Below are 25,239 nucleotides of genomic sequence, written 5' to 3'. Positions count from 1 at the left end.
TTAATTATTTTATAATATCAGTAATATCTTATATATTGATGAATTAAAGAGAAATATTTAAATTAAATAATAATAAAAAACACAATTTTAAAATATATAATATAAAAATATTAAGATGTGCAATATAATAGATATCAGTTATAAATAAAAGTATTTGACTGAAAATGTTTTTAATTATTTTACTATAAAAATATTTGCGTGAAAAAATAATATAGAAATTCACTGCACTTGTGGACAAGCAACCACCGGTTGGAACTTTTGATGTTTACAGTTGTTGATTCATTTTCTTACAATATAATTAAAATAATAAAATATGAAAATATTTTGCATATATAAAAAGCAATTAGTTTTTTTTTCATTTTTAATTTAAACATATGTAATGTCAGTAACAATATCTGTCATCAATTTTAAATAAAATAATTTCGCGATTATTTTACGTGTACATTTTAAAAATATTTTGTTTACATGTAAACAAAATCAGTTGCATAATCAGTGTTAATTTAGAGCGAAATTTTCATTTCGTTTCTCCTTAATTTCTTACGCTATCTACCGCCTAAAGGTTCAGTTAGACGGTAGTTAACGTAAGATGTTAAGAAGAAACGAAATGAAAATTTCGCTTTAAGTTAGGGCGGTGTTAGACGGTAAGTAAGCAGCTGACTTTGTTTACATTGGAACATGCAAATGAAATATTTTCAAAAGTTCCAGTCGGTAGTTGAAATAATTAACAATAGTTTAAGTAAATTATTAACAAATATGTATAATCAAAATGAATTGACTGTGCAAGCTTGTAATTTGTTTCTAAACATATTGCGCTTGTACAGCATGAGAAATCAAATGCGCAATAGAAGGTGGCGAGTTCGTCCTATTAATGTGGATCGTGCTCTACATGGCTATTACCGAAAAACCTTTTTAGCCATAAAAGAAAAAGATAACGAAGAATTTTTTAGTCATACACGGATGTCTAAAGAATTATATACTTTATTATTGAAGTTAATAGCTCCTTCTGCGACAAAATGTGGGCAGCAAATAAATGCTGATGAACGTTTATCACTTACTCTTTTGTAAGTTACATGTACTGTTTTATTAGTAATTTTAGTAAAAATAACACGAACATTTTTTAAAGGTATTTGGCACATGGCGTCCCTTTACAGAGTTTAGCATGGAGCTATAAATTGGGAAGAACTACAGTTAGAAACACCGTGTTGGAAATGTGTGATATTGTGTGATAAATGTCCTCGGGGATCAGGTTCCCAACTCCAACCGGTAGTTGCTTGTTCTCAAGTGTAGTGAATTTCTATGTTTCTATATATATTTTTTGTACGAATGTACTTTCAAAGTAAAACAAATAAAAACATTTTTAGTGAAATATTTTTATATATAACTAATGTTTTAATATTATTTATTATTATTAAATAAGTATTTCTCTTCAATATTTATTATACCATAAATTAAATTCTTTCTACTGATTATTGATCAATATATAAGATATTAATTATTGATATTATAAAATAAATAATATTAACTATTATAAAATACAATTACCTATTGTAAAAATGTTAATAAAATAAATTTATTAAAATATTTTCTGCTGATTATTTTTGCTATATAGAAATACAATCAATATTCAGCAATATTAATAAAATAATTATATAAAAAAATATAATATAAAAAAAAAATTTATTAATAATCACATTCATAATCACAATATTTTTTCGTCTACTCTCGTTATAGTAAACATATCCCGCACATAATTGCAACGCATCCACCCTCATCAAGGTTTTGCGAGCAACTGAGCACAGTTTTTAAAATCGCTTAACGTCAAAACCTAATTGAATTTGATTTTTCTATAAGTTCGCCACATATGTTTATTTCGTTCCTATCAAATACACAGGTTTGGTTGTTTGTGCATTTCGCTTTGACTTAACTTCTTACGTTAACTACCGTCTAACTCCACCTTAACTCAGCCTTTACGCACATCATTAGCTTAGCCAGTGCAGATGCTGGGTTAATATTTGATTCTATATCATGTTGTTCCTTCAACAACAATAATATTTTAGTTGGAACTGTTACGTTATGCAATAAGAAAATTAACCTATTTCGGGGTTGCAACAGATGTGTGAGTGTAATTTTGTTGCTAGTGTAATGCTAAAATATTTATAATACTTAGTTTTCCATATTTTTCGTTTTGTTGAAATACCAAATACATATAATTTTAATATTAAAAGAATTAATCGTAAAAATTGTCGCATATGTTATTCGTTTGAACGTCATGTATTCTGTGGCTAAAAATCCAAGCAAAATTGTTGCAAAAACAAGAGGTAAACATTACAAATATTCAAATCTATATAATATGCTGGTTCATAATAATGTGTTTTGATTTTTGGGAAATATGTAATTATCACGTTACAATTGTGATAGCATATAAGAAATGTTGGAGAATTAATGCAGATTTAAGTTTTAAAGCTTAAACTAAGTTTGGAGATATATACTATCAGGAACAAAAATTTAACTACACCCTCATAAAATTTGTAAGTATGCAGTTTTATTTGATTTCATAAATTAATCAAAACAAAAAATATATTTATATTTACACTAAAAGGAGTTCTCAAGAAAGCCTAATCTCAAATAACGGCATTAGAAACTGAAAATGTAGTCCTTTCCATGCCACGTCGTCTGCAAGCAGTCATAGTAACTCATAGCCGTCCAACAAAATATTTAAGTATTATATTTTGTTGAAAAGTTTGTCAATTTCTTTGGATTACATACAATTTTGATGTGTATTTAAACTTTTGTCCTCATCATTTTTTCGTTTTTATTAAATTAACCGTTATGCTTGCAACCAAGTAAATATTTTTTGTTGTTATTTATAATAATTTATGAAATCAAATAAAACTGCGTACTTACAATTTCAGTGACATGTTTATTTTTCTTTAAATTCTAAATTTTAAGGGTGTATTTAAACTTTTATCCCTGTTTGTTTATCATATCTTAGAATTAGTAAATTTTATTAATATGGAGGGATGCGTTTCGCTTATATACAGATATTGTAATTTGAAATTGAATTACAGTTTGTCTCAAAAAGCTAGACAAAACTAAAATTTCTTCACATTTTCGACTTCAACAGTTAATAGCAATAAGGCGGTGATATTTTTTGTCAATATTTTTTTTTTTGTTATCATTCTATTAATATTTTCGAACCAGAATATATTCAGAGAAAATTCATTCTTAACAATTTACAGTCATGAAAAAAATAAAATAAAACATCAAAATACTTACTGTCTCAAAAAGAACGGCAAAATTTTTGCAACATTGAAAAGCCAAAGTAATTGACGCCAAATCTAAATCGAACTATTTTGTGCTAATATTTAATTTGGAGAATATTAAACTAATAGAGTTAATTATAATAGAGTTTATTACTAATAGAGTTCATTATTTTGTTAAGAAAACAGTATTATTAAATATAGGTAGAGAAAATATAAATGAAAATATTATTTAGCTAATGTACTACCATTACCACAATGAGAAGTCCGCCAAACTTTGTATTTAGACTTTTTAATGAATTGTAAACAAATTAGAATATATTCCTTTTAGATTTCTGTCTTGGTTTTGTTTATTCTCTATATTATGTGATTCCACTGCATATCTTTTTCTTTGTTTTAATTTAGTTAATTTTATTATTAGTTATTAGGTATTAGATAACTACACAAATAAATAAAAAGTGTTTTTAGTGGCTCGCAAGTATGGCAAAAAACGTTTACAAAACTTATTTTGCAGTTATTTTAATAACTAATGAAGTGTTCCATGGCAATCGAAATTTATTTGACTTTAAATAACATAGTATTATTATAATCATTAGTTGATAAATTTTTCTCCATATATTATTTGAGTTAGTTTTAAGTCATTTATTTAATTATATTACTTTTAAGTTCATTGAATAAGTCATAAGGAAAATGTGTATGACTATCTTTTTTAATTATGAAAAATATTAAGAAAATACAACACAATAGATAGATAATATAATTAATAAAAGGATATATATTCATTGTTTTTCAAGACATTTGGTAATTTTCATATTTTTGTAGGTTCAATGTTATTAATATTTTAAATATATTTTTTAATGGCATGATTTAACAAATTAAATTTAGGTTAATAATAAATTGTTATTACGACCAACTTTTAGTTCCATTTTTTATTATTTTTGGGTTTAGGTCGTTAGTTTAACGATGTTCATATTTAGATGTTTTTTCAAATAAAAAATTACTTATTATCATCACATAAATTTAGTTGGATATTTAATTGTATTTTAATTTTTTATAAAAATTTTTATATTAAATTTATATTTCTTTCTAATTTATACGTGTAATTTTAATAATAATAAATAATAAATATATTAATAATAAAACAATAAATGTAATCATAAAACCACGTATTAAAGTTATGTTACAATTAATTCTACTCTTTTGAGTTTATATATAATTTGTAAGGTAAAAATTTATATAACCACGCAAAAATATGCTTTTAAATGACAAAGTTTTTGGGTGAAAATTTCGTGAGCACGATTGTCATTCATGCATTTTCTCTCTTGAAAGACACTCAAAAATAATAGTTTGTACCGCGCTTAAGACTGTATACTTACATATTTTCTTTTTATGATTTTATTTATTGAAAGAGTAGACGTGAAAATTGCACGTCTACTCTTTTGTATGACCACAGTCAAGACAACCCTTGTTCGTGTGGAGTTTTAGTCGAAGCGCACTAAGCGCAGCCGTAGATTGAATGTGTATGTGCAGAGGTGTCAATCCAAGTATAGCCTCAAGTGCTGCAGTTGGACTTGTCCTCATAGCACCAGTCATTAAGAGACACGCTAATCTCTGGAGCTTCATGCAAACAGCAATAGATCCAGCCTGTGTGACTTTTTGCCACCAAACCAGGCAACCATATGTCATGATAGGACGTACTACTGCCTGATATATCCAAAATATAATCTTTGGGTTTACGCCCCAAGTTTTACCTATACAGGACCGTGTTGTCCATAAAGCCCTTAATGCTTTGTTATATACTTTATTTAAGTGTGAACTCCAAGTGAGTTTACCATCTAGGACAACACCTAGGTACTTTGTTTCACTGGAGAGAAATATTAGTGTTTCCTAAAAGTACGGGACCTATGTCTAGTTTACGTTTGAGTGTGAAAACGTAAATGTCTCCACGCTAAAATGCCTCGAAGGTGTCCTACCAAGATCTTTGATAGACTGCTACCATGTTTTCCCGATGCTATTATAACTAGATCGTCTGCATACCCAATGGCGTCACAACCAATATTTTCCAATAAGATTAAAAGTTCATCAACAACCACTGACCAGAGCAAAGGAGACAGTACTCCACCCTATGGGCAACCTTTTGCGGCCTCAACAGCTACAGACGTTCTACGTAAGGTTGATGTAATTTTTCTGTTTTGAAGCATCGCCTCAATGCAGGAAATAACATTAAAATCAACATTTCTGTTAGTTAAGGCATTTGAGATCGAGCCATAACTCGTATTGTCGAATGCTCCTTCAATATCCAGAAATGCACAAAGCTCAATTTCTTTGTTTTTGTGGGCCCTTTTTAATTTTCCTAACCAAGTCTGTAAGGCCAATTCGGTAGATTTCCCTTTGGAATAAGCGAATTCAGTTTTGTGAAGAGGTTGACTTTTAGACAATTCTGTACGAACGTCTATGAGTCTTTCCATAGTTTTCAGGAGGAAGGATGAGAGACTAATCGGTCTATACGATTTAGCGTCATCACTTGGTTTATTACCATTTTTTGGTATAAATACCACTTTCACTTCTCTCCAAGCTTCAGGTATATGCTTCCAGCATAGGCTTGCCCTAAAAAGCACCTTTAAAGGATTGATAAGAACGTCTATGCCATATTGTATAAGTGCCGGGAAGATACCATCACTTCCTGGTGACTTGAAGGGACTGAAAGAATTAACTGCCCATCTGATTTTATCAATGTCAAAAATGATACCAGATAGCGACCTTAATCGATTGTCTGGGTGTTCATAACTTAATGTGCGCCTATCTATGGATGCATCACATAAAAGTGCACATGTAGTAAATGTTGTAAAGTTTCCCTGCAATTTGTTGTGTAGAGACCATCACTCTTTTTCAATAGACCAATGTCATTTGAAAGAGACTTTCTCAACACTTTATGAAGGCGAGCCATTTGCGGAGTGTTGTCAACACTGTCACAGAAAGTTTTCCATGATTTCCGTTTAGATTTTCTAATATCATTGTTGTAGGCAGTCAAGGATGTTTTATAGTCTACCCACACCCCTGATCGCTTCGCTAAATTAAAAAGCTTCCTAACCTCCCTGCGCATTTCTTCGAGCCTGCTGTTCCACCATGGCACATCCCGTCTGGATGTACGTGGTTCAACCTTACATGCATCTTCATGCGCCTGAGAGATATCAGAGTTTATGTCATCTGCTGCTAATTCAAGTTCATCAATATGACTGATTGAATTCAGTAATTGATCCTCCTTACTAGCTAAGGATAGTCTAAAGACTTCCCAGTTGATACAATTACGTGCAGCTGGCGAATTTTTATGTAAAATCTGGCCTGGCAGTTCAAAAAGAATATGTTGGTGGTCAGTTAAAGAAACCTCCTTTGAGACCCTCCAATTATCAACATGATTGGAGATAAATTGACTAGAAAGAGTAAGGTCAGGAACCTCTCTTCTAATGGCATTAATAAAAGTGGGTTCAGAACAATTGTTCAATATGCTGATGTTATTACTACTAAAGTATTCTAAAAGCATTTGCCCTCTTCTATTCATGTTAGTGCTATCCCATAAGGTATGGTGCGCATTAGCGTCGTTCAATAATGTGTGTGACTAACTAATTAAAACACATTTTTTTGCCTAAATTCGTTTTTATTCATCAACATAGTCCCCTTTTAGGGAGATACAATCAATCAACGCTTTTGCAATCTTTCGATACCGCCTTTGTAAAACGATTTTTCTTTGCCTTCAAAATAGGCGTTCGTTTCGGCGATTACTTCATCATTTGAGCCAAATCTCTTACCACGGAGCATCTTTTTGAGGTCTGCGAAGAGCCAGTAGGGCTCTGGCTGGGGGCCAGATCTGGAGAATACGGTGGGTGCGGCAGCAATTCATAGCTCAATTCGTTCAATTTTGCCATCGTTTTCATCGACTTGTGACATGGTGCATTGTCTTGGTGGAACAAAACTCTTTCAAACGCTCCAATAACGCTATATAATAGTTGCTGTTGATGGTCTTCCCCTTCTGGAGATGGTAGATGAATATTATTCCATGCGCATCCTAAAATACAGACGGCATAACCTTGCCAGCCAACTGCTGCGTCTTTTGTCGCTTTGGGCGGCTGTCACCGGCTGCATACCACTCAGCTGACTGCCGATTTGACTCTGGAGTGAAATGGTGGATCCATGTTTCATCCATCGTGATGTACCGACGCAAAAACTCCGACTTATTGCGCGTAAACATGTCCAATCAGCTCTTTGAATCATCGATTCGTTGTTGTTTTTGCTCCGGTGTGAGCAAACGCGGCACCCATTTGGAAAACACCTTTTTCATACCCAAATGTTCGTGTATTATGGTGTGTACACTGCCTGCTGATATCTGTAGAATGTCAGCAATCTCACTCACTTTCACTTTACGGTCGGACATAATGATTTTCAGTGTTTTTTCAACGTTTTCCGGAATAACAGTGTCATTTGGCCGTCCAGTAGATGGAATGTCATCGGTGTCTGTTCGACCACGTTTGAATTCAACATACCAATAACACATGCTTTTTTTTGATGGAGCAGAGTCCGAATAATGTTTTTCAAGCCATTCCTGGCATTGAATAGTATATTTTTTCATTAAAAAACAATGATAAATCAGCACATGGAATTGCTTTGAATTCATTTTTTTTGAAAACTCAAAAGTAGCGTCACTTAAAGCACTGTAACTTGTAAACAAATGGTCGGATTAACATATGATTTTGACAGTAAGCCTAAAAAGGTTGCTACTTTCGAAAAAAAATATTTATTTAGTATTAGTTCCGCCATCTATGTGTCAGTCACACACATTATTGAACGAAGTGTTAATTTACCAAGTTTGTGACTGCTTCAGGTGGTGCTTCATCTGCATCGCCTGGAAAGTAGGCCGATGCGATCACGATCTCTCGTGTTCCGCACTCCGTCGGGACCTCAAAAATGGCCGACACCAAGTCCCTCTGGATGAAATCTGAAATTGGAATACAGTTAACATTTTTATTTACTAGTATAGTAGTTCTAGGCGACTCTATGTCATGTTTATATATCAACTTACTTGATTGATGTTGAAGGCCTTTTATATGCCCACCGACTGTCCATGGCTCCTGGATAAGCGCTATGGCCAGTCCTTTTGTGGCGAAGGTCCTGCACAAGGTAGCTGATGCTCCTTTCGCGTGGTGCAGGTTCGCCTGTAACACCCCTATGGTGCTCATTTTGGTTGAGTTTTATTAAGAGAGCGTTCGACTTCCTTCTGAAGTCGTGCTCTTCGTGGCCCTCTTTCCTTCTGGCGCTCTTTTGGAGTTGTTGATGCTCCACCCACAGGTGGCCGCATCGAAAGCCTTTTTTGAATGGCGGCTCTACAAGTAGTTCGGGCCTCATTGGAAGTCACAGTAGACGTAAGTACTGATTGTGGGACCAAGTGCTCCACTTTCTGTCTCTCCGTCCTTGTGATCTGGAGTTTGTTTGGAATCTTTTGTTCCATAGGCCGTTGTTCTAGCTGCCCCTCCTTTGTCATACTGTTAGCTTTAAGCAGTAGCTTGACATGGCTGAAGCGATATGCAATTCTACCTCCACTCTGGACCAGTGAGTTCCAGGATGCATCGTCGACAGCAAAGACGATGTGGAGTAGTGAACCTTCTGCGGTCCGCTGTAATACTTTTCAGGTGCTTGCTTTAATCTTGTTCTGGGCCTCAATTGTGGCAAGAACCTTGGTATTTTCAAAATCGCAACTGTGTGGAAAGTATCCTCGCACCAGGTGTGTTTTTGGGAACTCCGACTCTTCAACCACTTTGGCGCCCAGTTTAGCTTTTGTTGCAATAGCTGCCGCATTTTTACGGACCCATTCAGCCGCTTGGTTATTTGTGCACACCACCATGAGCCATCCCGTCCGAGGGAAACAACCTTCAAATTCTGGTTTAACCTCGTCTGAGGCCAACTCTATGGCAGTCTCAATTATGGCCTCCTGTAGCTGTGCAATCTGTTCCCTGTTTAGGGGGCACTTAGCCAAATCAAAAGGAACAAATCCTAATTTGATCCCCTTGGCCTGACTGGCTACTTGGCTGAAAGAGCGTTTACTCGATCCCTGAATCGAGATGTTCTGCTTTGGTTTCTTACCAGCTGGCATGATCATGTCGTCAGATAAAGCCCTTTTAGCTGACGCACGAGTTGACGGTTTAGACACCATGTCTAGGGGCACATCCCTAGAGTTTCCCTGGCTCATGTAAGCCTTTAACCTCCTTTTCTGCATTGAGTTCAGTTTTACAAAACCCTTCTGGTCATGTAAACTGATCCCTTTCATACAAACATTGACAACAGTAGCACCTGACTGTTCAGAACAGAGACTGACTCCATCAATGTCAATAGAGGCAGCATCAGACCCTTCAGTTTCTGTGCTGCTAGCATCAGTATACTGTGGAAAAATAACATTTTCCACAGCGTGTATATTTTTGCAGATGTGCCCAACAGCACCATCTATAAAGGGTTCACTGACCTGTGACACAACAGCCGACTGGTCGTTGTTAATTCCCTGCCCGACAGCAGTAGTGTTTGATGCGATAAGGGTAGCATCATCCCCTTTAGTTTGTTTATTAGATATATCCATATGATATCCCACGAGTATTAGGGAAGTATAAAGTCGCCATCGGCAGAGCCCATTTACCGACAGAAGGCAAATTGAAAGCGGAGGTCGCCTGGTATCCGCAGTTCGCTATTAAGGTCATCACTAACCCCGTGACCAAGTTCCTACAAGCATAGCTGTTCCACCGTAGATTGGGGGGTTGTTCGGGTCTCATTCATACATTCACACATACTACACCATACATCCTTATATAAAAGTTTTAGACTAGAATGATGCTTTGCGTTCTACATTTTTCTACTCCAATCTGCAATTATATATCTGTGAAAAATGTTTCAATGATTTGAAGGAGCTTGTTGTATATCTTTAGATCAGGGCTGTCCAGACGAGATGCGATAGCGGGCCAATATAAATCACTGTACAGATTGGAGGGCCGCAGAAACAAATACATACGTTCATAGTCGTTTTCGCCAAAAATAAAAATACTGTTATAATATTAATTTTAGTTTTATCAATTTGTCAATTTAAATTCATTTATTTGGTATACCATAAAAGTAAAATGTTGTAGTTTTACCAGTACAGCAAATGAAAAATTGCCACATGCGGCCCGCGGCCGTACTTTGGACAGACCTACTATTTCTATTCATATAGAAAGAATGGGTGAACTGATATGTGTCTAAATTTATAAGTTTATACCCGTACATATTGTAGTTAAGAATTAGAAAGAGTGGATTTAGTGCAATATGGAACATAAGAAAATCATCTTGGTATTTTTCCCATCTAATGGATATTTAGTTAAATTATATATTGTTGTTCCCTTTCAATTTGTAAACTTGAGGTTAATCGTGTATATTTCCAGTGCTTCAATAATCCAAAAGTGAGGGATAGAGTCGAAGGCTTTTTAGTAGTCGATAAACGCGGCTTATAGGCTTGCTTGTTATTGGTTGTTTGGTTAAAACACTATCAGCCCTATTCTGAATCGCATGGAAATAGGTGTTTTTTCCCTTTTCCCAATTTTGCTGTTCTGAATGGGAGTTTTGTTCCCTATTCCCATTTTGCTATTCTGAATCGTATGGGAATGGGATTTTTTTCCCAATTTTGCACAAATTCTTTCCCAAGCAAATTGTTTGGGAGACAAGTTAAAAAAGTATTAAAATTAGTTTAATTTAATATGAAAGTAACTTATAATGATCAGGTTTTTGAATATATTTTAATGAAATTATTATAATAAATTTAATATAACTAAATATTAATTTGATATATTTTATTAAAATTATTATTTTAATAAAAGTATTATAACAAATTTAATATATTTAAATTTTTATTTATTGATTTTGTCCACTAGGGTTTTTTTCCACAAAATAAAGCGTTGACTATTGTTATTTAAAACAATAGATAACGAAAGAAACCCAAATTCTGCAATTAATGGGATTCCTAGAATAAGTTAAAATAAACTTTTGCAATTATGCGCCGGTAAAACATTGATTCTTATTAGTTTATTAATTTAAGGACATTTCTATCTTAATTATAAAAATAAATACGAGTTTTGGAGAGAAGCTCAAATTTTAGTTAATTTGATTTGACATTAATAATTTCAATTAATAAATAAGATATTTTACTTTGTTTTATTGTATATAAGAGAGTAATAAATTATATAAATATTTAAATAATAAAATAAAATAAAAATTTTCTATTTTTTACCTACTTATAAAGTAGTCATTAGTCCCTATTATGAATTGTCGATCGGTGATAGACAGTAGAAAAATTTCTACTGTTGGTAGAAAAATTTCTACTGTTGGTAGAAAAAATCAAATTTTGGTATTATGAATTGCAAACCAATAGAAGTTTTTCTATCAGCGGTAGATAAATTTCTCTACTGCATTTGAGCAGTAGAAGTTTGTCGATCGTATAAAATAAATGCTGAATGCTAAAATAAATACAGTCAATTTAACATATAACTTTAATATAATTTTAATATAACTAATTTAATAGTTAGTAATAATTCATTTAGATCTAATATACATTGTGACCGAAAAGTTTTCGGAGGTTCTCATTTAAAATTCGCGCGCTGTATATTTTTCGATATTTTAAGTTTATGTAGTTTGGCAGCATGTCCTTAATTACTATGCCAAAAAATGAGCGCGATCTGTCAGACAGTTCGTTTACGGCAGCTGTTGAAACCAGTTCACCTCAGTAGTGCGTTGCGAAAAAAACAATGGAAAAAAATATTGAACAAAGAGTTTGCATCAAATTTTGTTTTTCGAACGAAATTTCGTGTGCAGAATCGTTGCGAATGCTACAAAAGGCTTATGGGGAATCAGTTTTATCGAAAACTCAAGTTTATGAGTGGTACAAAGCCTTTCAGGACTGTCGTACGACCGTCGAAGACATGCCGCGTTCTGGACGACCTTCGACCTCTACCACCGACGAAAACATTGAAAAGGCAAAGGAAATCGTGTTCAAAAATCCTCATGTGAGTGTTAGAGAGATAGCACGAGAGCTAGGCATCGGTCGTGAGATGGCTCGTTTGATTTTGGTGGACAATTTGTGTATGCGACGTGTCAACGCCCGGCTTGTTCCGATTCACCTCAATTTGTTCAACATTATCAACGATTTTAAGGCCAAACATTCAATAAATACCATCGAACAGCCACCGTATTCACCTGATCTTGCACCGTGTGACTTTTTCCTGTTTCCCAACCTCAAATTACCACTCAGAGGAACGCGTTTTGAATCCATAGAAGACGTAAAACAGAATTCGCAGAGGGAACTCAAAGCCATACCGGAAAGCGCCTATAAAAAATGTTTTGATGATTGGAAGAAACGTTGCATTTGTGTATCGCTTCTAATGGAGCATATTTTGAAGGAGATAAAATAAATATTGATGAAGATTAAGAATTTTGCGTTTTATTTAAAATTTCCGGAAGCTTTTCGGTCACAATGTAATATAGTATATCATTTAATATATCTGGTTTCAAAAGTAATGTGTTATACGTATATTGAGTATAACGATTGTTGCATTTTTTGTTTTGTTATATATTTATGTGTATTTATTCAAATATTTTCAACATACAAGCAAGCATTTTTCAAATTTCTTAGATATATTTTTCAACGAATAATGTATTTATATAAAATTAAGAAATAATAAAATTAATAAATTTTATTGTAGGGCAAAATTAATAAAAATAAAAATAAATAAATAAAAAGCAGATAGTAAAACTTGTTGCAAATATGGAGAAATATCCAGACATTGCGAAAGGCATTTGCAATAAGTCATATTTTAGACCACCGTGGAAGAAAATTGCGATAGAGCTTAATAACTTTATAGTTTAGGCGCCTAGAAAAATTGGAAACATTTTAGTGAAGGGAGGCAAGAGTATTGTGACCAAAAACTTACTGTAATACAAGAAAAATTAAAATTGGCTATCGAAAATACCGACAAAAGATATTAATATCGGTCCCTTAGCTTCAAATACTTAAAAAAATATGGATTTTACTAATTTAATTTAATTTAATTTAATTTAATTTAATATACATATAATGTAAATATAACTACAAATTATAAAAATATTAAAATTAATATAAATATATTTAATATTAAATATTAAAGTTTAATTTTAATATTACTAGTTTATTAATAATTAAATGTTTTAATGACCAAAAGAAATTTTTTTTAAAAATAATTATTTCATGGGCTGATTGGTCAGTAATTACTAATTGACCAGTAATTAAAAATAATGATATTTTAAAAAAAAAAAATTTATTATTTAGTTTTATAAGATTTTTATTGTCCAATATTTCGACTATAATCTATAGTCATCATCGGGGAACTATACATATAAATACATTGTAATTAATATTAAGGTATACATTACTTAGAAACAATAATAAATTACATTTTCATTGAAACATGAAACATACATATGTATTTGGAAAATATACAATACTTTGACTATAAGAATCATAAAAATAACATATATATACACGAAAAATATGTTTATCCTCTTCCGGTTTTGTCGAAGGTGTTTTTATACACCTGAGCACAGTGTTGTTTGTCACTTTTGAAATTTAGTCTGGTGTCACTTGGAGTTTTTAAGTCAATATTATTTTTATATTTGACACTGTGTTTATGTCCTTATTTTCCTATTGCTATTTTCCTATAACTCGCAATTACTCCAATATCTTTTCTTAATTTTTGTTAAGAAAAGACCAGGTTGGTTTGGATTTTTGTTTATTTTTATTATTAGTTCTACATTGGATATTTATGTTTCAGTTATCTCTATTGTTTCTTGCTATATTTAATTTTTGTGGATTATTTCTTTTCATTTTTTCAATTGTGTAAGCGCTGTGTACTTCCCAGTAAACTATGTTATCTGTTGTGAATTGTGATATTTGTTCCTTTCTTTTTATGGTTAGACCTTTTGATTTTCCGGTTGTGACAATCTTCTCTCTTAGGCTGATTAGAATCAGGTTGTTTTTTTATATTACAAAACGACTGTCGGTAAGGTTCTGAATTGCAGCTTGTGAGAGACGCGAGTGAACTGTAATATGAAGTGTATGCATAGCCGACAGTTATTATATTGTAGACGAGTTGTTTTGTAATATGCTTTTAATACTCACTCACTAATTTCATGTGTCCATTTTATTCGGCGTTTGGCAACCTGCAGCAGTGACCCCTCTCGTCCCCTCCCCTAGGCTGCGCACATCAACAGGAAGTCCCAACATAGCAATAATAATTTGGGGAAAAAAAACGTTTCTATGTTGCCAAATAATACATAAAATACAAAAAATGAAAGACAACTAAGCTAAATTTAAATTTAACATAAACTAGCATATAACGTAGTAATCATAGCTGAAATTTAACAGATGTGAACACAGTTGCACGTCACTAGAAATTGTGTAAGTACTTCATCTTCGAATTAGTTGGGTTATTACTACTCGTAAAAGACTTTTTTATCTTCTTCGATAGCTCCAATTTTATATCACTGGCTAATGCTGCTGCCAGTTGACCCTAAAATATAGTGGCTAAATCATTATTGCGTATTATAAGTAAATTCAAAGGACTAAATATATATTTTCTTGTAGTATTGTGTTTTGCAAGTTAATCGACAATTAAGTTCTAATACTCGTAGCCTCCAAATTTATATTCTCTTAAAAATACAAAAAATGAAATCGCACTTCATATTCCCTTATATATGTATACTTAATGCAACAACAGCGGTTATTTAGATATATTTTGGTAATTATTCTTAGATTTTCAACAATTTGTTGTTATTTATAAGCGGCGAAAATATATTCAGAGTTAATATATATATAATAATAACAGTTTCATTAAAAAATTACAAACAGAAAGTGAAAAAAGTAGTAAATTTTGTAGTGATTTTATGATTTTAAGTTTTTATTTTTTCCTATTTTTACAGTTTTATAATAACAATTGTTAATTTTTATAGGATATTCTCAAAACTATGACAATTTTGAATCAATTAAAACAATTGGAAGAAGAAAATGGGTTATAAATGGGTCTGAACTAATAAAGTAAGTAATTATATTAATTTTAACATTGAATTTAAAAGTCAATTATTAAAAACATATAGAGTTATGTATCTAGCATATTTTTTTATTGTTTTTTTTTTATTTCTTAACAAAGTCTTCTTTTTAATGGATGCATTTGTTCAAGCGATTTTGAATCTTTTTTAAGCCTACAGAATAAAATTATTTGTCAGATCCTTCATAGTAAACGTATGTGACGACATTAGATTACTGTTTGAATTCAAATTTTTTTCTTCTTAATTAAATTTTAAGTTTTAAAAATATTATATTTTATAAACGTTTATAGTTTATGCAAAAAGTAACCAAAAAGCCGTTCCGATCTAGCATGAACAACGTAGATAAGCAGTATATACTGGAACGATATTTAAATGTTGAAAATTTTAGCCAACAAATACTGTTTTCAGAAACCTTTTTTCGAACACCAAAATCTCGTTTGAATTCTTTTTGAGTTTTCAGAATTAAATGATTATTTTTAATATATAACAATTTCGTTTCTCCAAACTCATCTGCTCACTCTTGCTTTTCATCTTAGTTCCCCTCTTATATTGTGGACATAATGTCCGACTGAATATATTCGAAATCTTGATGAACACGTATCTTTTTTGGAAAATATAATGTCGTATCTGAAACTTAACAACTTAACACTATTTAACAAAAGGACTTTTGCACCTCTTTGTTAAAACGTTTATAGTATATAACTTTTAGTATTTTAGTAATTTTATAAACCATTTTTTTTAATTTGAATTTATTTGGTTTTTATTTTTTTGTTCTTCTTTTATACATTATTTTCTTTAGCCTATTACGTGGAAATGTTGTGTTCCGCGGGATTAATTTTTTGTAATTTAGTTTTAGCCACAACATCTAGAAAATAGAGCAATGAGCAGAAAGTGTAGAATTACTTCGTGCATAAGAATAACAATAAGAAATCAAATAATTAATTGTCAATTTCAGTATCATAAAATTTTTAGCGAAATAGATATAAAACATCACTCCAGTTATTATGATCTAAAATCTTTATTAAAAGATTTGGAAAGACTAGCGCTTAACAATGCCGAAATATAGTCTTTGATGGACAAATAGATAAGGACTAATATTAGACCGTAGGTATAGTTGTTCACAAGAAGTAACTTTTGCTTACAACAACGCATGTAGTCAATTGAAACAGTTATGTCAACACTAGCAACAACTTTTGCTAAATAAATTAGACTGCAAAACTTAGTTTTGTCGATATTTTATGAAATATACTTAAAGTGAATTAAATTTCAAAACCAACAACTAATTATCAAACATTTATCAAATCTCACAAAAGATTTCATCTACAACCTTATTATTTGTTTTTGAAAAAGTAAGTCGCGTTTGTGGTGCGCTCCATGTTTTTTGAAGTAGAACCTAGGAAAAAACTCGACACTAAATGCGGATGTATCGCAAATATAATATAATATAACTAGTCAAAGAACTCACCGAAAGTGGCGAAATATCGCACCCGCGGGGTTATATTATTTATTAATTACATTTCTAATTATTCCGACCGGCAAAACAAAAACTCTTACTTTAGAAAAAAAGAAATAAAAATAAAAAAAAAAAAAATTTCGTCCGATATTTACTTATTTAATGTTGCATTTAATGTATTGTTGCAAAACTACTAAACTTCTGCACAATTTGTTTGGCTTTACATCGTGTAAAAAAATAATATTGTGTAATTCAATTTGTGAATTGTAAGTGGTGTTTTAAAATATCAGCTAACTAGGTAATTACTTATTATCACTGAAAATACTTCTGATTTTTGCGCGCCTGGCTAGTGATTTAGCTATAAAATTGGAAGAATTTATTTCAAATTAAAAATACATATTTTACACTGCGCTATATTATCGACTTTAAGTTGGGCCTAAAAGTAAATTACAATTATGGCACCTTCACCTGGAAAAAGGAAACAAAACAAAGCTTCAGCTAAGGAAGCAAAAGAAAATAAAATTACCAGCCAAGCAACAGTCGCATTTATGCGTGACTCTTTATTAGGAAGACAGAGATCGAACTCAGCTTGCGAAAGTTCAAAACTTGGTGATTCTACTCCAACCTTTAATAAAACAAGCGAGCCAGAAATGAAAGATCTTCAACAAAAGGTAATTGATCTGCAAGTATTATGCCAACAACTTAAAAAAGAAAATTAACGTCTTAAAGCGGAAAATGTCAATTTGAAAATAGTGAAAGATTCATATTCATTACTAACTAGTTGTTCGATTGAGAAATCCTAAGAATATGTAACAGACGAAGAGGAGCTAGCACAAGAGACATATTAGATAATAAAGAAATCTACACCCAATAAAAAACGTAGAGCAGAATCCTCACCTGAGGTAATCATTCAAGCCAAAAATATTGAAAAAACTGAAACCAATAAAAGAAGTGAGCTATGCCCGCCTCCTATAGTGATTTCAAATGTTAATCAATATCAAGAACTGCAAAGTACTATTGATAAAAATGTCAAAAACAAATTTACAATTCGATTACTTGGAAATGATACTCAAAAAATCAATGTTTTTGATGATGATTATTACAGAGCTGTCACTAAAAGTCTCTCCAATTCAAACTTCTACTGGTTTTCATACGAAAATAAGCAGATACGACTCATCAGAGTTATTGCATTAAATTTGCATCATTCATGTGAAGAAGAAAGTATTGTCAGCGATTTATAGAAACAGGGCTTCCAAGCTTTGAGTGCTAAAAATAAACTTAAACAAAAAACAAAAGAACCCTTAAAAATATTTCTTCTAACGTTTGAACATAACGAAGACATCAATAAAATATTCGAAATATGACATATTCTGCACTCAATAGTCGAAATCGAAGCTGTGAAGTCTCCCAAACTTATACCACAGTGTAAAAGCTGCCAGGGGTTTGGCCACACTAAGAATTATTGTAATAAGATACCGAGATGTATCAAATTCACAGGCAATCACACTATTAATTGTATAAAAGATGCTAACAAACAGCCAAAGTTTTGCAACTGTGGTGAAAATTATCCTGCAAACTACAGAGGGTGTGTTGTAGCTATTGACCTGCAAAAAATTTGAAATAAACGAATAAGTAACCAGGAACAAAATAAAAAACTGATTAACAAAATAAAAACACTTTTCACACATACCACAAATAAAAAGCAAAACATATCTTATGCACTAGCAGTTAAAAGTAATGGTAAAGTCAGCTATGCGAGCAATATTGAGGCAATAGCCAATTCTAGGACGAATAAACAAAATGAAGATGTACTCACACAGATCCTGCAAAAACCGCAAAAGCAGGAGGTAGTAGCCAATGCAATACAAGTCCGACTAACTATGTTAGAAAAAAAACTTAACGAAAATTCAAAAAATAAAAAATGAAAAATTGCTTAAAAATTATGACATGGAACTCAAACGGTCTGTCAAAACATCAAAAACAACTAGAAATATTACTTAAGATGGAACAAATCGATATTTGCCTTGTGTCTGAAACACATTTTACTGCACACTCTTTTATAACATTCAATAATTATTATACACTATACATCCAGGTAACTGTGCGAAAGGAGGAATTATTGTAATTATTTGGAAAAGCATAGATCATTATGAAGAAAACAAATGTAGTACTCAAATGTTTCAAACAACAACTATCACTGTAAAAACATATAATCAGCCTTTGTCAATAATTGCTATTTACAGTCCCCCAAGGTATACCATTACAGCAATGGAATATAAACAGCTAATAGGAAGACACAAATTTAATTTTATTGTAGGTGGAAATTTCAATGCGAAACGTACTCATTGGGACTCACGCATCACAACAACAAAGAGAAGAGAACTGTATAAGGTTGCAATAGAAACGAGATGCGAATTCATTTCAACAGGAAAACCAACTTACTGGCCGACCGATCCATATAAATTGCCTGACCTTATGATTTCTTTCTGACTGAAAAAATATCATCAAACTACATGGTAATCAAACAAGGTTTAAATCTGCACTCCGACCATTTGTCAACATATTTAACTTTAAGTGATACGACAGTGTAAACCTTTCAACTCCACTGTGCGCTTGTGATGAACTTGAAAGAGACTACGATCAGTTCATTAAGCAAATTCAAAGAGTGGCTTGGAGCAGTACCCCTGAGTATAAAAGAAAAACTGTAGAGGAGAACTATCCAAGGGAAATTACGAGTCTAATAAAAGAAAAAAGGAAACTAAGGACAAGATGACATCAAACTCGATCTCATCTAGATAAAAGCAGGCTTAATGAAGCTACTAAACGTTTAAAAACTGAGATTCGTCTTATCAAAAATGAGTCAGTAAAAAATTATATTTCATCACTTGTAGTTGACAAAAAATCAGAATACTCATTGTGTAAATCGACAAAATACTTAAGGAAACCCATTATCTTCACACCAACGTTCAAAGACAGCAATGGAAAATAGGCTAGAAGCAATGAGGAAAAAACCGAAGCTTTCGCAAATAACCTGACAAAAATATTTCGGCCTAATGATGTACAGTGTGATGAATTACTGATTGTCACATAGTTCTGAATAAACCAGTCTTACATTACCTCGAGGTTTTTTTATGTAAAACACGAAAACTATTAAGCAAATCTATCTGCGATAAAAACTGGTGTACCTCAGGAGAGTGTACTCAGTCCACTACTATACCTACATTACACAATGTACTTGCCAATAATACCTGAAAGTAAAATTCCAACATTTATAATCGCTATTCTGACGATTGCTAACTCCGTTGAAGAATCTATAGCAAATAACAAACAGCTACAGATTCGATAGACAATTGGACAAAAAGATGACGTATCAAACTGAATTCTGCTAAATCGGTTCATGTGGATGTTCTTTCCTATTTCGATTCAAGATACTTACATACCATATGCCATGCCAGCACTGCAAAATAACTTGGCATAACGTTGGACGCAAAACTTCGATGGAAAGAACACATAAAAAAGAAACGAGACGAGCTTGATATAAAGTTGCGTAAAATGGAATGGCTGATTGACCGCGAATTAACACTGAAGCTGTTTACATCATAACCTCGTAAAGACAACCAAGACGAGTAAAACGGCGAAATGTAGCTGACATGGCATTGAATTAGAATGTAAAGTAATTTATGTAGTAAATTGCTTATTTATGTATAAATAGTATTGATGAGATATGGTAAACAAGCTACTCGTTGTTTACCATATAATGTAAATAGTTGTGACAATACAAAAAAAACCTTATGAAATCATATACAAGAACTGTAGCTCGCTGAATAGGCAATGCGTCGAACTGATACTGATTGTGTGATCGAACAACAATGTTTAGAAAATAATTTTTTTTATCAATTTTTTTTTAGTGATCATGTTAATTTTTTGCTTTGTGAATATGTCAACAAATAAAATTGCCACTTTATAATGTGACATCTATTCTATAGATAGAGGTTAGATTAGGTTATACCGGCACTCACTAGTGAATCCACTTAGGCCTAATCGCCCATTGTGTTACTGTATATATGGGAGAAACTCAGTGTATAAAACCACCTAGAACCTTTGGCGAAGCATAGAATGCTATTTAGTGACAGGTCCTGTAACTGGTCTAGATCCTCAAGAACGGGGGTTCACCAAGTAATAAGCCGCCGCCGTGCAAGAGGTGGGCAAAAACACAGTAGATAAGAGACATTCTTATTTACTTTGCACTTTGCAAATAAAGATTTCATTGCAGAGTCTTTGCATAAAATGCAAAGCAAAGCGTTGCACCAAAAAATTAGATCACTTTCAATTTGTATTGGTTTTTGAAAGCATTTCGTTTCTGTTTGTATATTTTTTTTATTTGTTTGATATTTTGATGCTATGAGTACATGATTTATCCATAGCATGTACTTATGAGTTTAATTTTAGTTTAAAATAATATTTTATTTTAATAAATTTTATTATTACAATTTGAAATATTTGTATAATTTTAGTACAATTATATGTTATACATTAATACAAAACACAAAATTTTTGTATATGATTTCTTTTATTGACATTGAATCGTAGATAAAGAAGTTTTGTATATCCATAGAGACAATTTTTAAGCTTTTAATTTATTTTGCAGTTTGAAAAGTTATAAAAAAAGAATTTATATGTAACGAGTATGAGTATGAGTTGTTTTAACAAAAATTATATTAAAAAACAAAATTAACAAATATAATAAGTTGCTTTTATATAGGTCTAAATAAAATATTATAAAATATTAAAAACTAAATATTATAAAATATTATAAAACATTTATGTTAAATGTAATATAAAGTTTTTTTAGAAACTGAAGTTTTTAATTCACAATTTAAAAGTATTGTCCGGAAATATATTCCTTAAATTATTGGAACTAAATTTATTTTAAAAACAGCAATAATATTTGCTTAAACAAATTTTCTATTTCTATTTTTTTAAAACTATTTTTATTTATTTATTAACGATTTCTTTCATTTTACGCATTTTGTCTTTTATTAATATACATAAGACACTTATTTTTTGTGTAAAGCAATCATTTGCAAAATTTGCAGGGTGAATTAATCATTTGCAATTTTTTTGTAAAGTTTTGTAGTTTACTTTTGCAAAGCGCAAAAAAAAGTAACAGAACAGAAAACAGAAAATGCAAAAAAACCGGTTTTTTGTCAAATATTTTACTTTCTTTGCTTTGCCTTTTTTAAGTGTTGAGTGATCTGAAGATTTACTTGTGAACGATTCCAAAATATTTACTGAAAATTAAACTACCTGTTAAATTAAAATTCATTATGAATCAAGGTATAGTGGAAGAATAAGGGGACTTTTAGTAAATTGAAATATTCAATTAATATCGAATATAAAAATATAGTGGTTTCTTCAATGTGCGAAACAGTTTTTTAACAAAAGACAATATGCGGAGACCTCGTATGAGATGTTGAGAGATATGTCAATTTGCGGCCAGTCACAAAAGCAGTAATATTCAGAAGTAAATTTCTGCAGTATGCACAAAATTATAACAATAGTCTCTATCATCATCCAAAAATTGATCGGCGCTACATATACTGCTTTCGAACAATTATTGGACGACAGTCAAGGGATAATAACTTTGACATACATTTAGATACACAAATTAATAATGTGTGAAAATTGGTACGATTTTAATATATGTGGCTGTAGCACTTACAACTACACATTCAATAACAAAATGTATTATGTAATAACTAGATACCACAATTCTATAAAATTATATATTTTCATTTCACATTCTAAAAATGTCGAACCTCATACATATGTCAAAAATAAGCATTTAAGATATTTTGAAAGTGATGCCAATTTGTTTCAACCAGACTTAATGCTGTTTTTTTACAACTCTGAAATGTAAAATTGCGACTAAAAAATTTAAAATTGAAAACTGCATAAATCTTGGGAGTATTTTGAAAACAGTTAAATTGTAGAAAAATTGTAGATTTATACATAAAATTTGTTATCAAAAATTTAATAAAATGTACATAATTCAGTCATTTAAATCCACAAACTAAATATACATATTTTATAAACGCTTTAAAATACCGACCTATCTATAAAGGTATACATATGAAAACAAAAACTATATATTATAAAAATTTAACCAAAAATTTAATGTTTACTAAGCAAAGAACTTGAGTGTTTTTAATCTTTTGGTGTTTTGATTTTAGTGTTCGTTGTTGTTGTTGTTAGCATTATAAACTTTATTGGATGGTTAAGGGCATTATATGCAGTAATTTCGGGTTGTTTTAGTTGGAAATTATAGGTGTGTTCCACGAGCTACTCATAGTAACTTTGAGTAACACTGTGTATACACAAATGCGTTCCACCAACAAATTTTCGTGTATTTTCGTGTAAATTTTACTTGTGTTTAACTTGAGTTTCACTACGAGTAGCTCGTGGAACAGACCTTATATGCACATTAAATAATAGCAGTGGATACAACCAATGATTTGATTATGACTTCAGTGTTAAGTACTGATTACAGTTCTCTAATGTGCATATAAGCACTTTTCAACTAGCAAAAAAAAAATTAACTTTTCGAGAACTATTAATAAATTAATTAAACACTATTAATAATTTATTTTATTTGAAACAAATCATTTTAATTTTAGTATGCCTCGACCTGTCTTTCAAACGATTAAAAAATCCATAGCTTATGATAAGTTGATGGAAAAGGAAATTATATCTCCTCAACATGAAGAAATCATTAAATATATCAATGACTGTAGGTACAAGTAATTTTAATGCATAAATAATAAACGATATCGTCCTTAGCTTGGAACGTTATAGTAGCAGATAATCCATACGATTTGAAACCGGATGTAAATGGTATTTATTTATAGCAACAAAAAAAATTCAGTAATAAAAGTAACAAAATTTCAGCAGATAATACTTCAGTTGTTATGACTCCACCAATTACTTCAACTATTCAGCTTCAGTATTCGCAACACTCAGTAGCTTCACTGTATTGTGTGGAACCACCAAATCCAGTTCTAACGGACTTCAAACCATTTGATTTGGAGTCGTGGTGGGGAAGACGCTTATTTAACAATATAACAAAAAGCCCCTAGATATATTAAATATTTTTAGTAGTTAATTTTAATGCAATATTTTAAGGAAAATGGCACATAATGATTCAGTGATGACAATAAATTTAACTTGCATTTTTGACTGAATAAAATTAAATGATTTGATTTTAATTCATTAGATATTTTAAATTATTTTAATGCTATTTATATACATATGAAGATTTTGTTCATATTAGCCGTGTTTTATTGTTTATATGAACGATAGCACAAGCTTACATATAAAAGGACTTCAGTTTTACTATTGACGATAATGTACATAAAAAAATTTGTATTGCTAATGCCGTTCAATCAATTTGTCGTCAATGTTTTGCAGACACAAACCCACACAGAGTACGTAAAGATTGCATTGGCAATTTAAAGTGTATATTTCACACATTTTTGTTTTTTTTTTTTTTTGCAGGACCACAAATTCTACACTAAAAAATATTTCTTTAATGCAATGCAGGGAAAAAAATATGATTTCTTGTCCAATAATAAAAGAACGCTCACGAATATACAGAAGGTAATGCTGACAAAAGTGTTAACAGTAAGTATTAAAAAACGTATTGTGTGGTCTAGACTTTATTAATTTTATGTTTCTTTTGTTAAGGATGTAAGCATCTTTCTGAAGCATTCTTTGTGAAACGTACGGACTGCAACTATCATACGTTCAATTTAAAAAGAATAGAGCGAACAGCTTAAAAAAAAGGCAGCAGTTGTTCTTAATTAATTCCTCATATAATTAAGAAATGTAAGGAATGAGCACATCATTAGGAATGAGCACAGTACGGCAAAAGTTATTAGTGTTGTTTAAAGCCAAAAATGAGGGATATTATGCTTACTGGACTACTAATCCTTGCGGCTTAACCAGTTGTGTTACCGTTCTATTCATGGAAAAAAATATACATCATTGTCAAGAAGAATAAATAATAGAGCATAATATACAGGCAACTGTATCGAAATTCAACACAACACAGCTAAACTTGGTATTAATGTTATAAATTGTCTGTCATATCTTATCGTTGGCAAAAAGTAATTTTTCATTATATTATAACCTTGTGCAAAGGTTCTTTGTCGGAGGAGACTACAAAGTTAAACATATGTGTGATGCCATAAATAAAGTAATGTAATAATTGACCTACAAAAAATAATAAAACTGATCGGCTCCATTGTAAAAAGAAAATTATCTAATTTTTAAACAACAGAAGAATTGAAAAATCTAACATGAGATAATATTCCGGTCCTAATAACCTTA

The 25,239-nt window shown here is 31.3% G+C and overlaps 2 protein-coding genes across 3 annotated transcripts; both read left to right on the top strand.

Moving 5' to 3' along the window:
* The first annotated feature begins 757 nt into the window (after positions 1–757).
* On the top strand, positions 758–1,289 carry LOC119673234. Its single transcript, XM_038084816.1, has 2 exons — positions 758–1,061; positions 1,124–1,289. The coding sequence occupies exons 1-2, from the start codon at positions 823–825 to the stop codon at positions 1,224–1,226; spliced, it is 342 nt and encodes a 113-aa protein (XP_037940744.1). The 5' UTR covers positions 758–822; the 3' UTR covers positions 1,227–1,289.
* A 771-nt stretch (positions 1,290–2,060) lies between these two features.
* On the top strand, positions 2,061–24,102 carry LOC119673456. 2 transcript variants are annotated; one of them, XM_038084735.1, is made up of 5 exons: positions 2,061–2,318; positions 15,303–15,387; positions 23,529–23,641; positions 23,692–23,745; positions 23,800–24,102. In XM_038084735.1, exons 1-5 carry the CDS (start codon positions 2,270–2,272, stop codon positions 23,985–23,987), a joined length of 489 nt encoding a protein of 162 aa, XP_037940663.1. In that variant the 5' UTR covers positions 2,061–2,269; the 3' UTR covers positions 23,988–24,102. The 2 variants fall into 2 exon arrangements, with proteins under 2 accessions (XP_037940663.1, XP_037940664.1); XM_038084736.1 differs by having other exon boundaries at positions 2,123–2,318; positions 23,803–24,102.
* Positions 24,103–25,239: the final 1,137 nt, after the last annotated feature.

This window comes from Teleopsis dalmanni, chromosome 1 (genome assembly GCF_002237135.1).
Source record: "Teleopsis dalmanni isolate 2A chromosome 1, ASM223713v2, whole genome shotgun sequence".
NCBI lineage: Eukaryota > Metazoa > Arthropoda > Insecta > Diptera > Diopsidae > Teleopsis > Teleopsis dalmanni.
The sequence above is the reverse complement of the archived record's forward strand: the minus strand, read 5'-3'. Positions and strand labels throughout refer to the sequence as shown.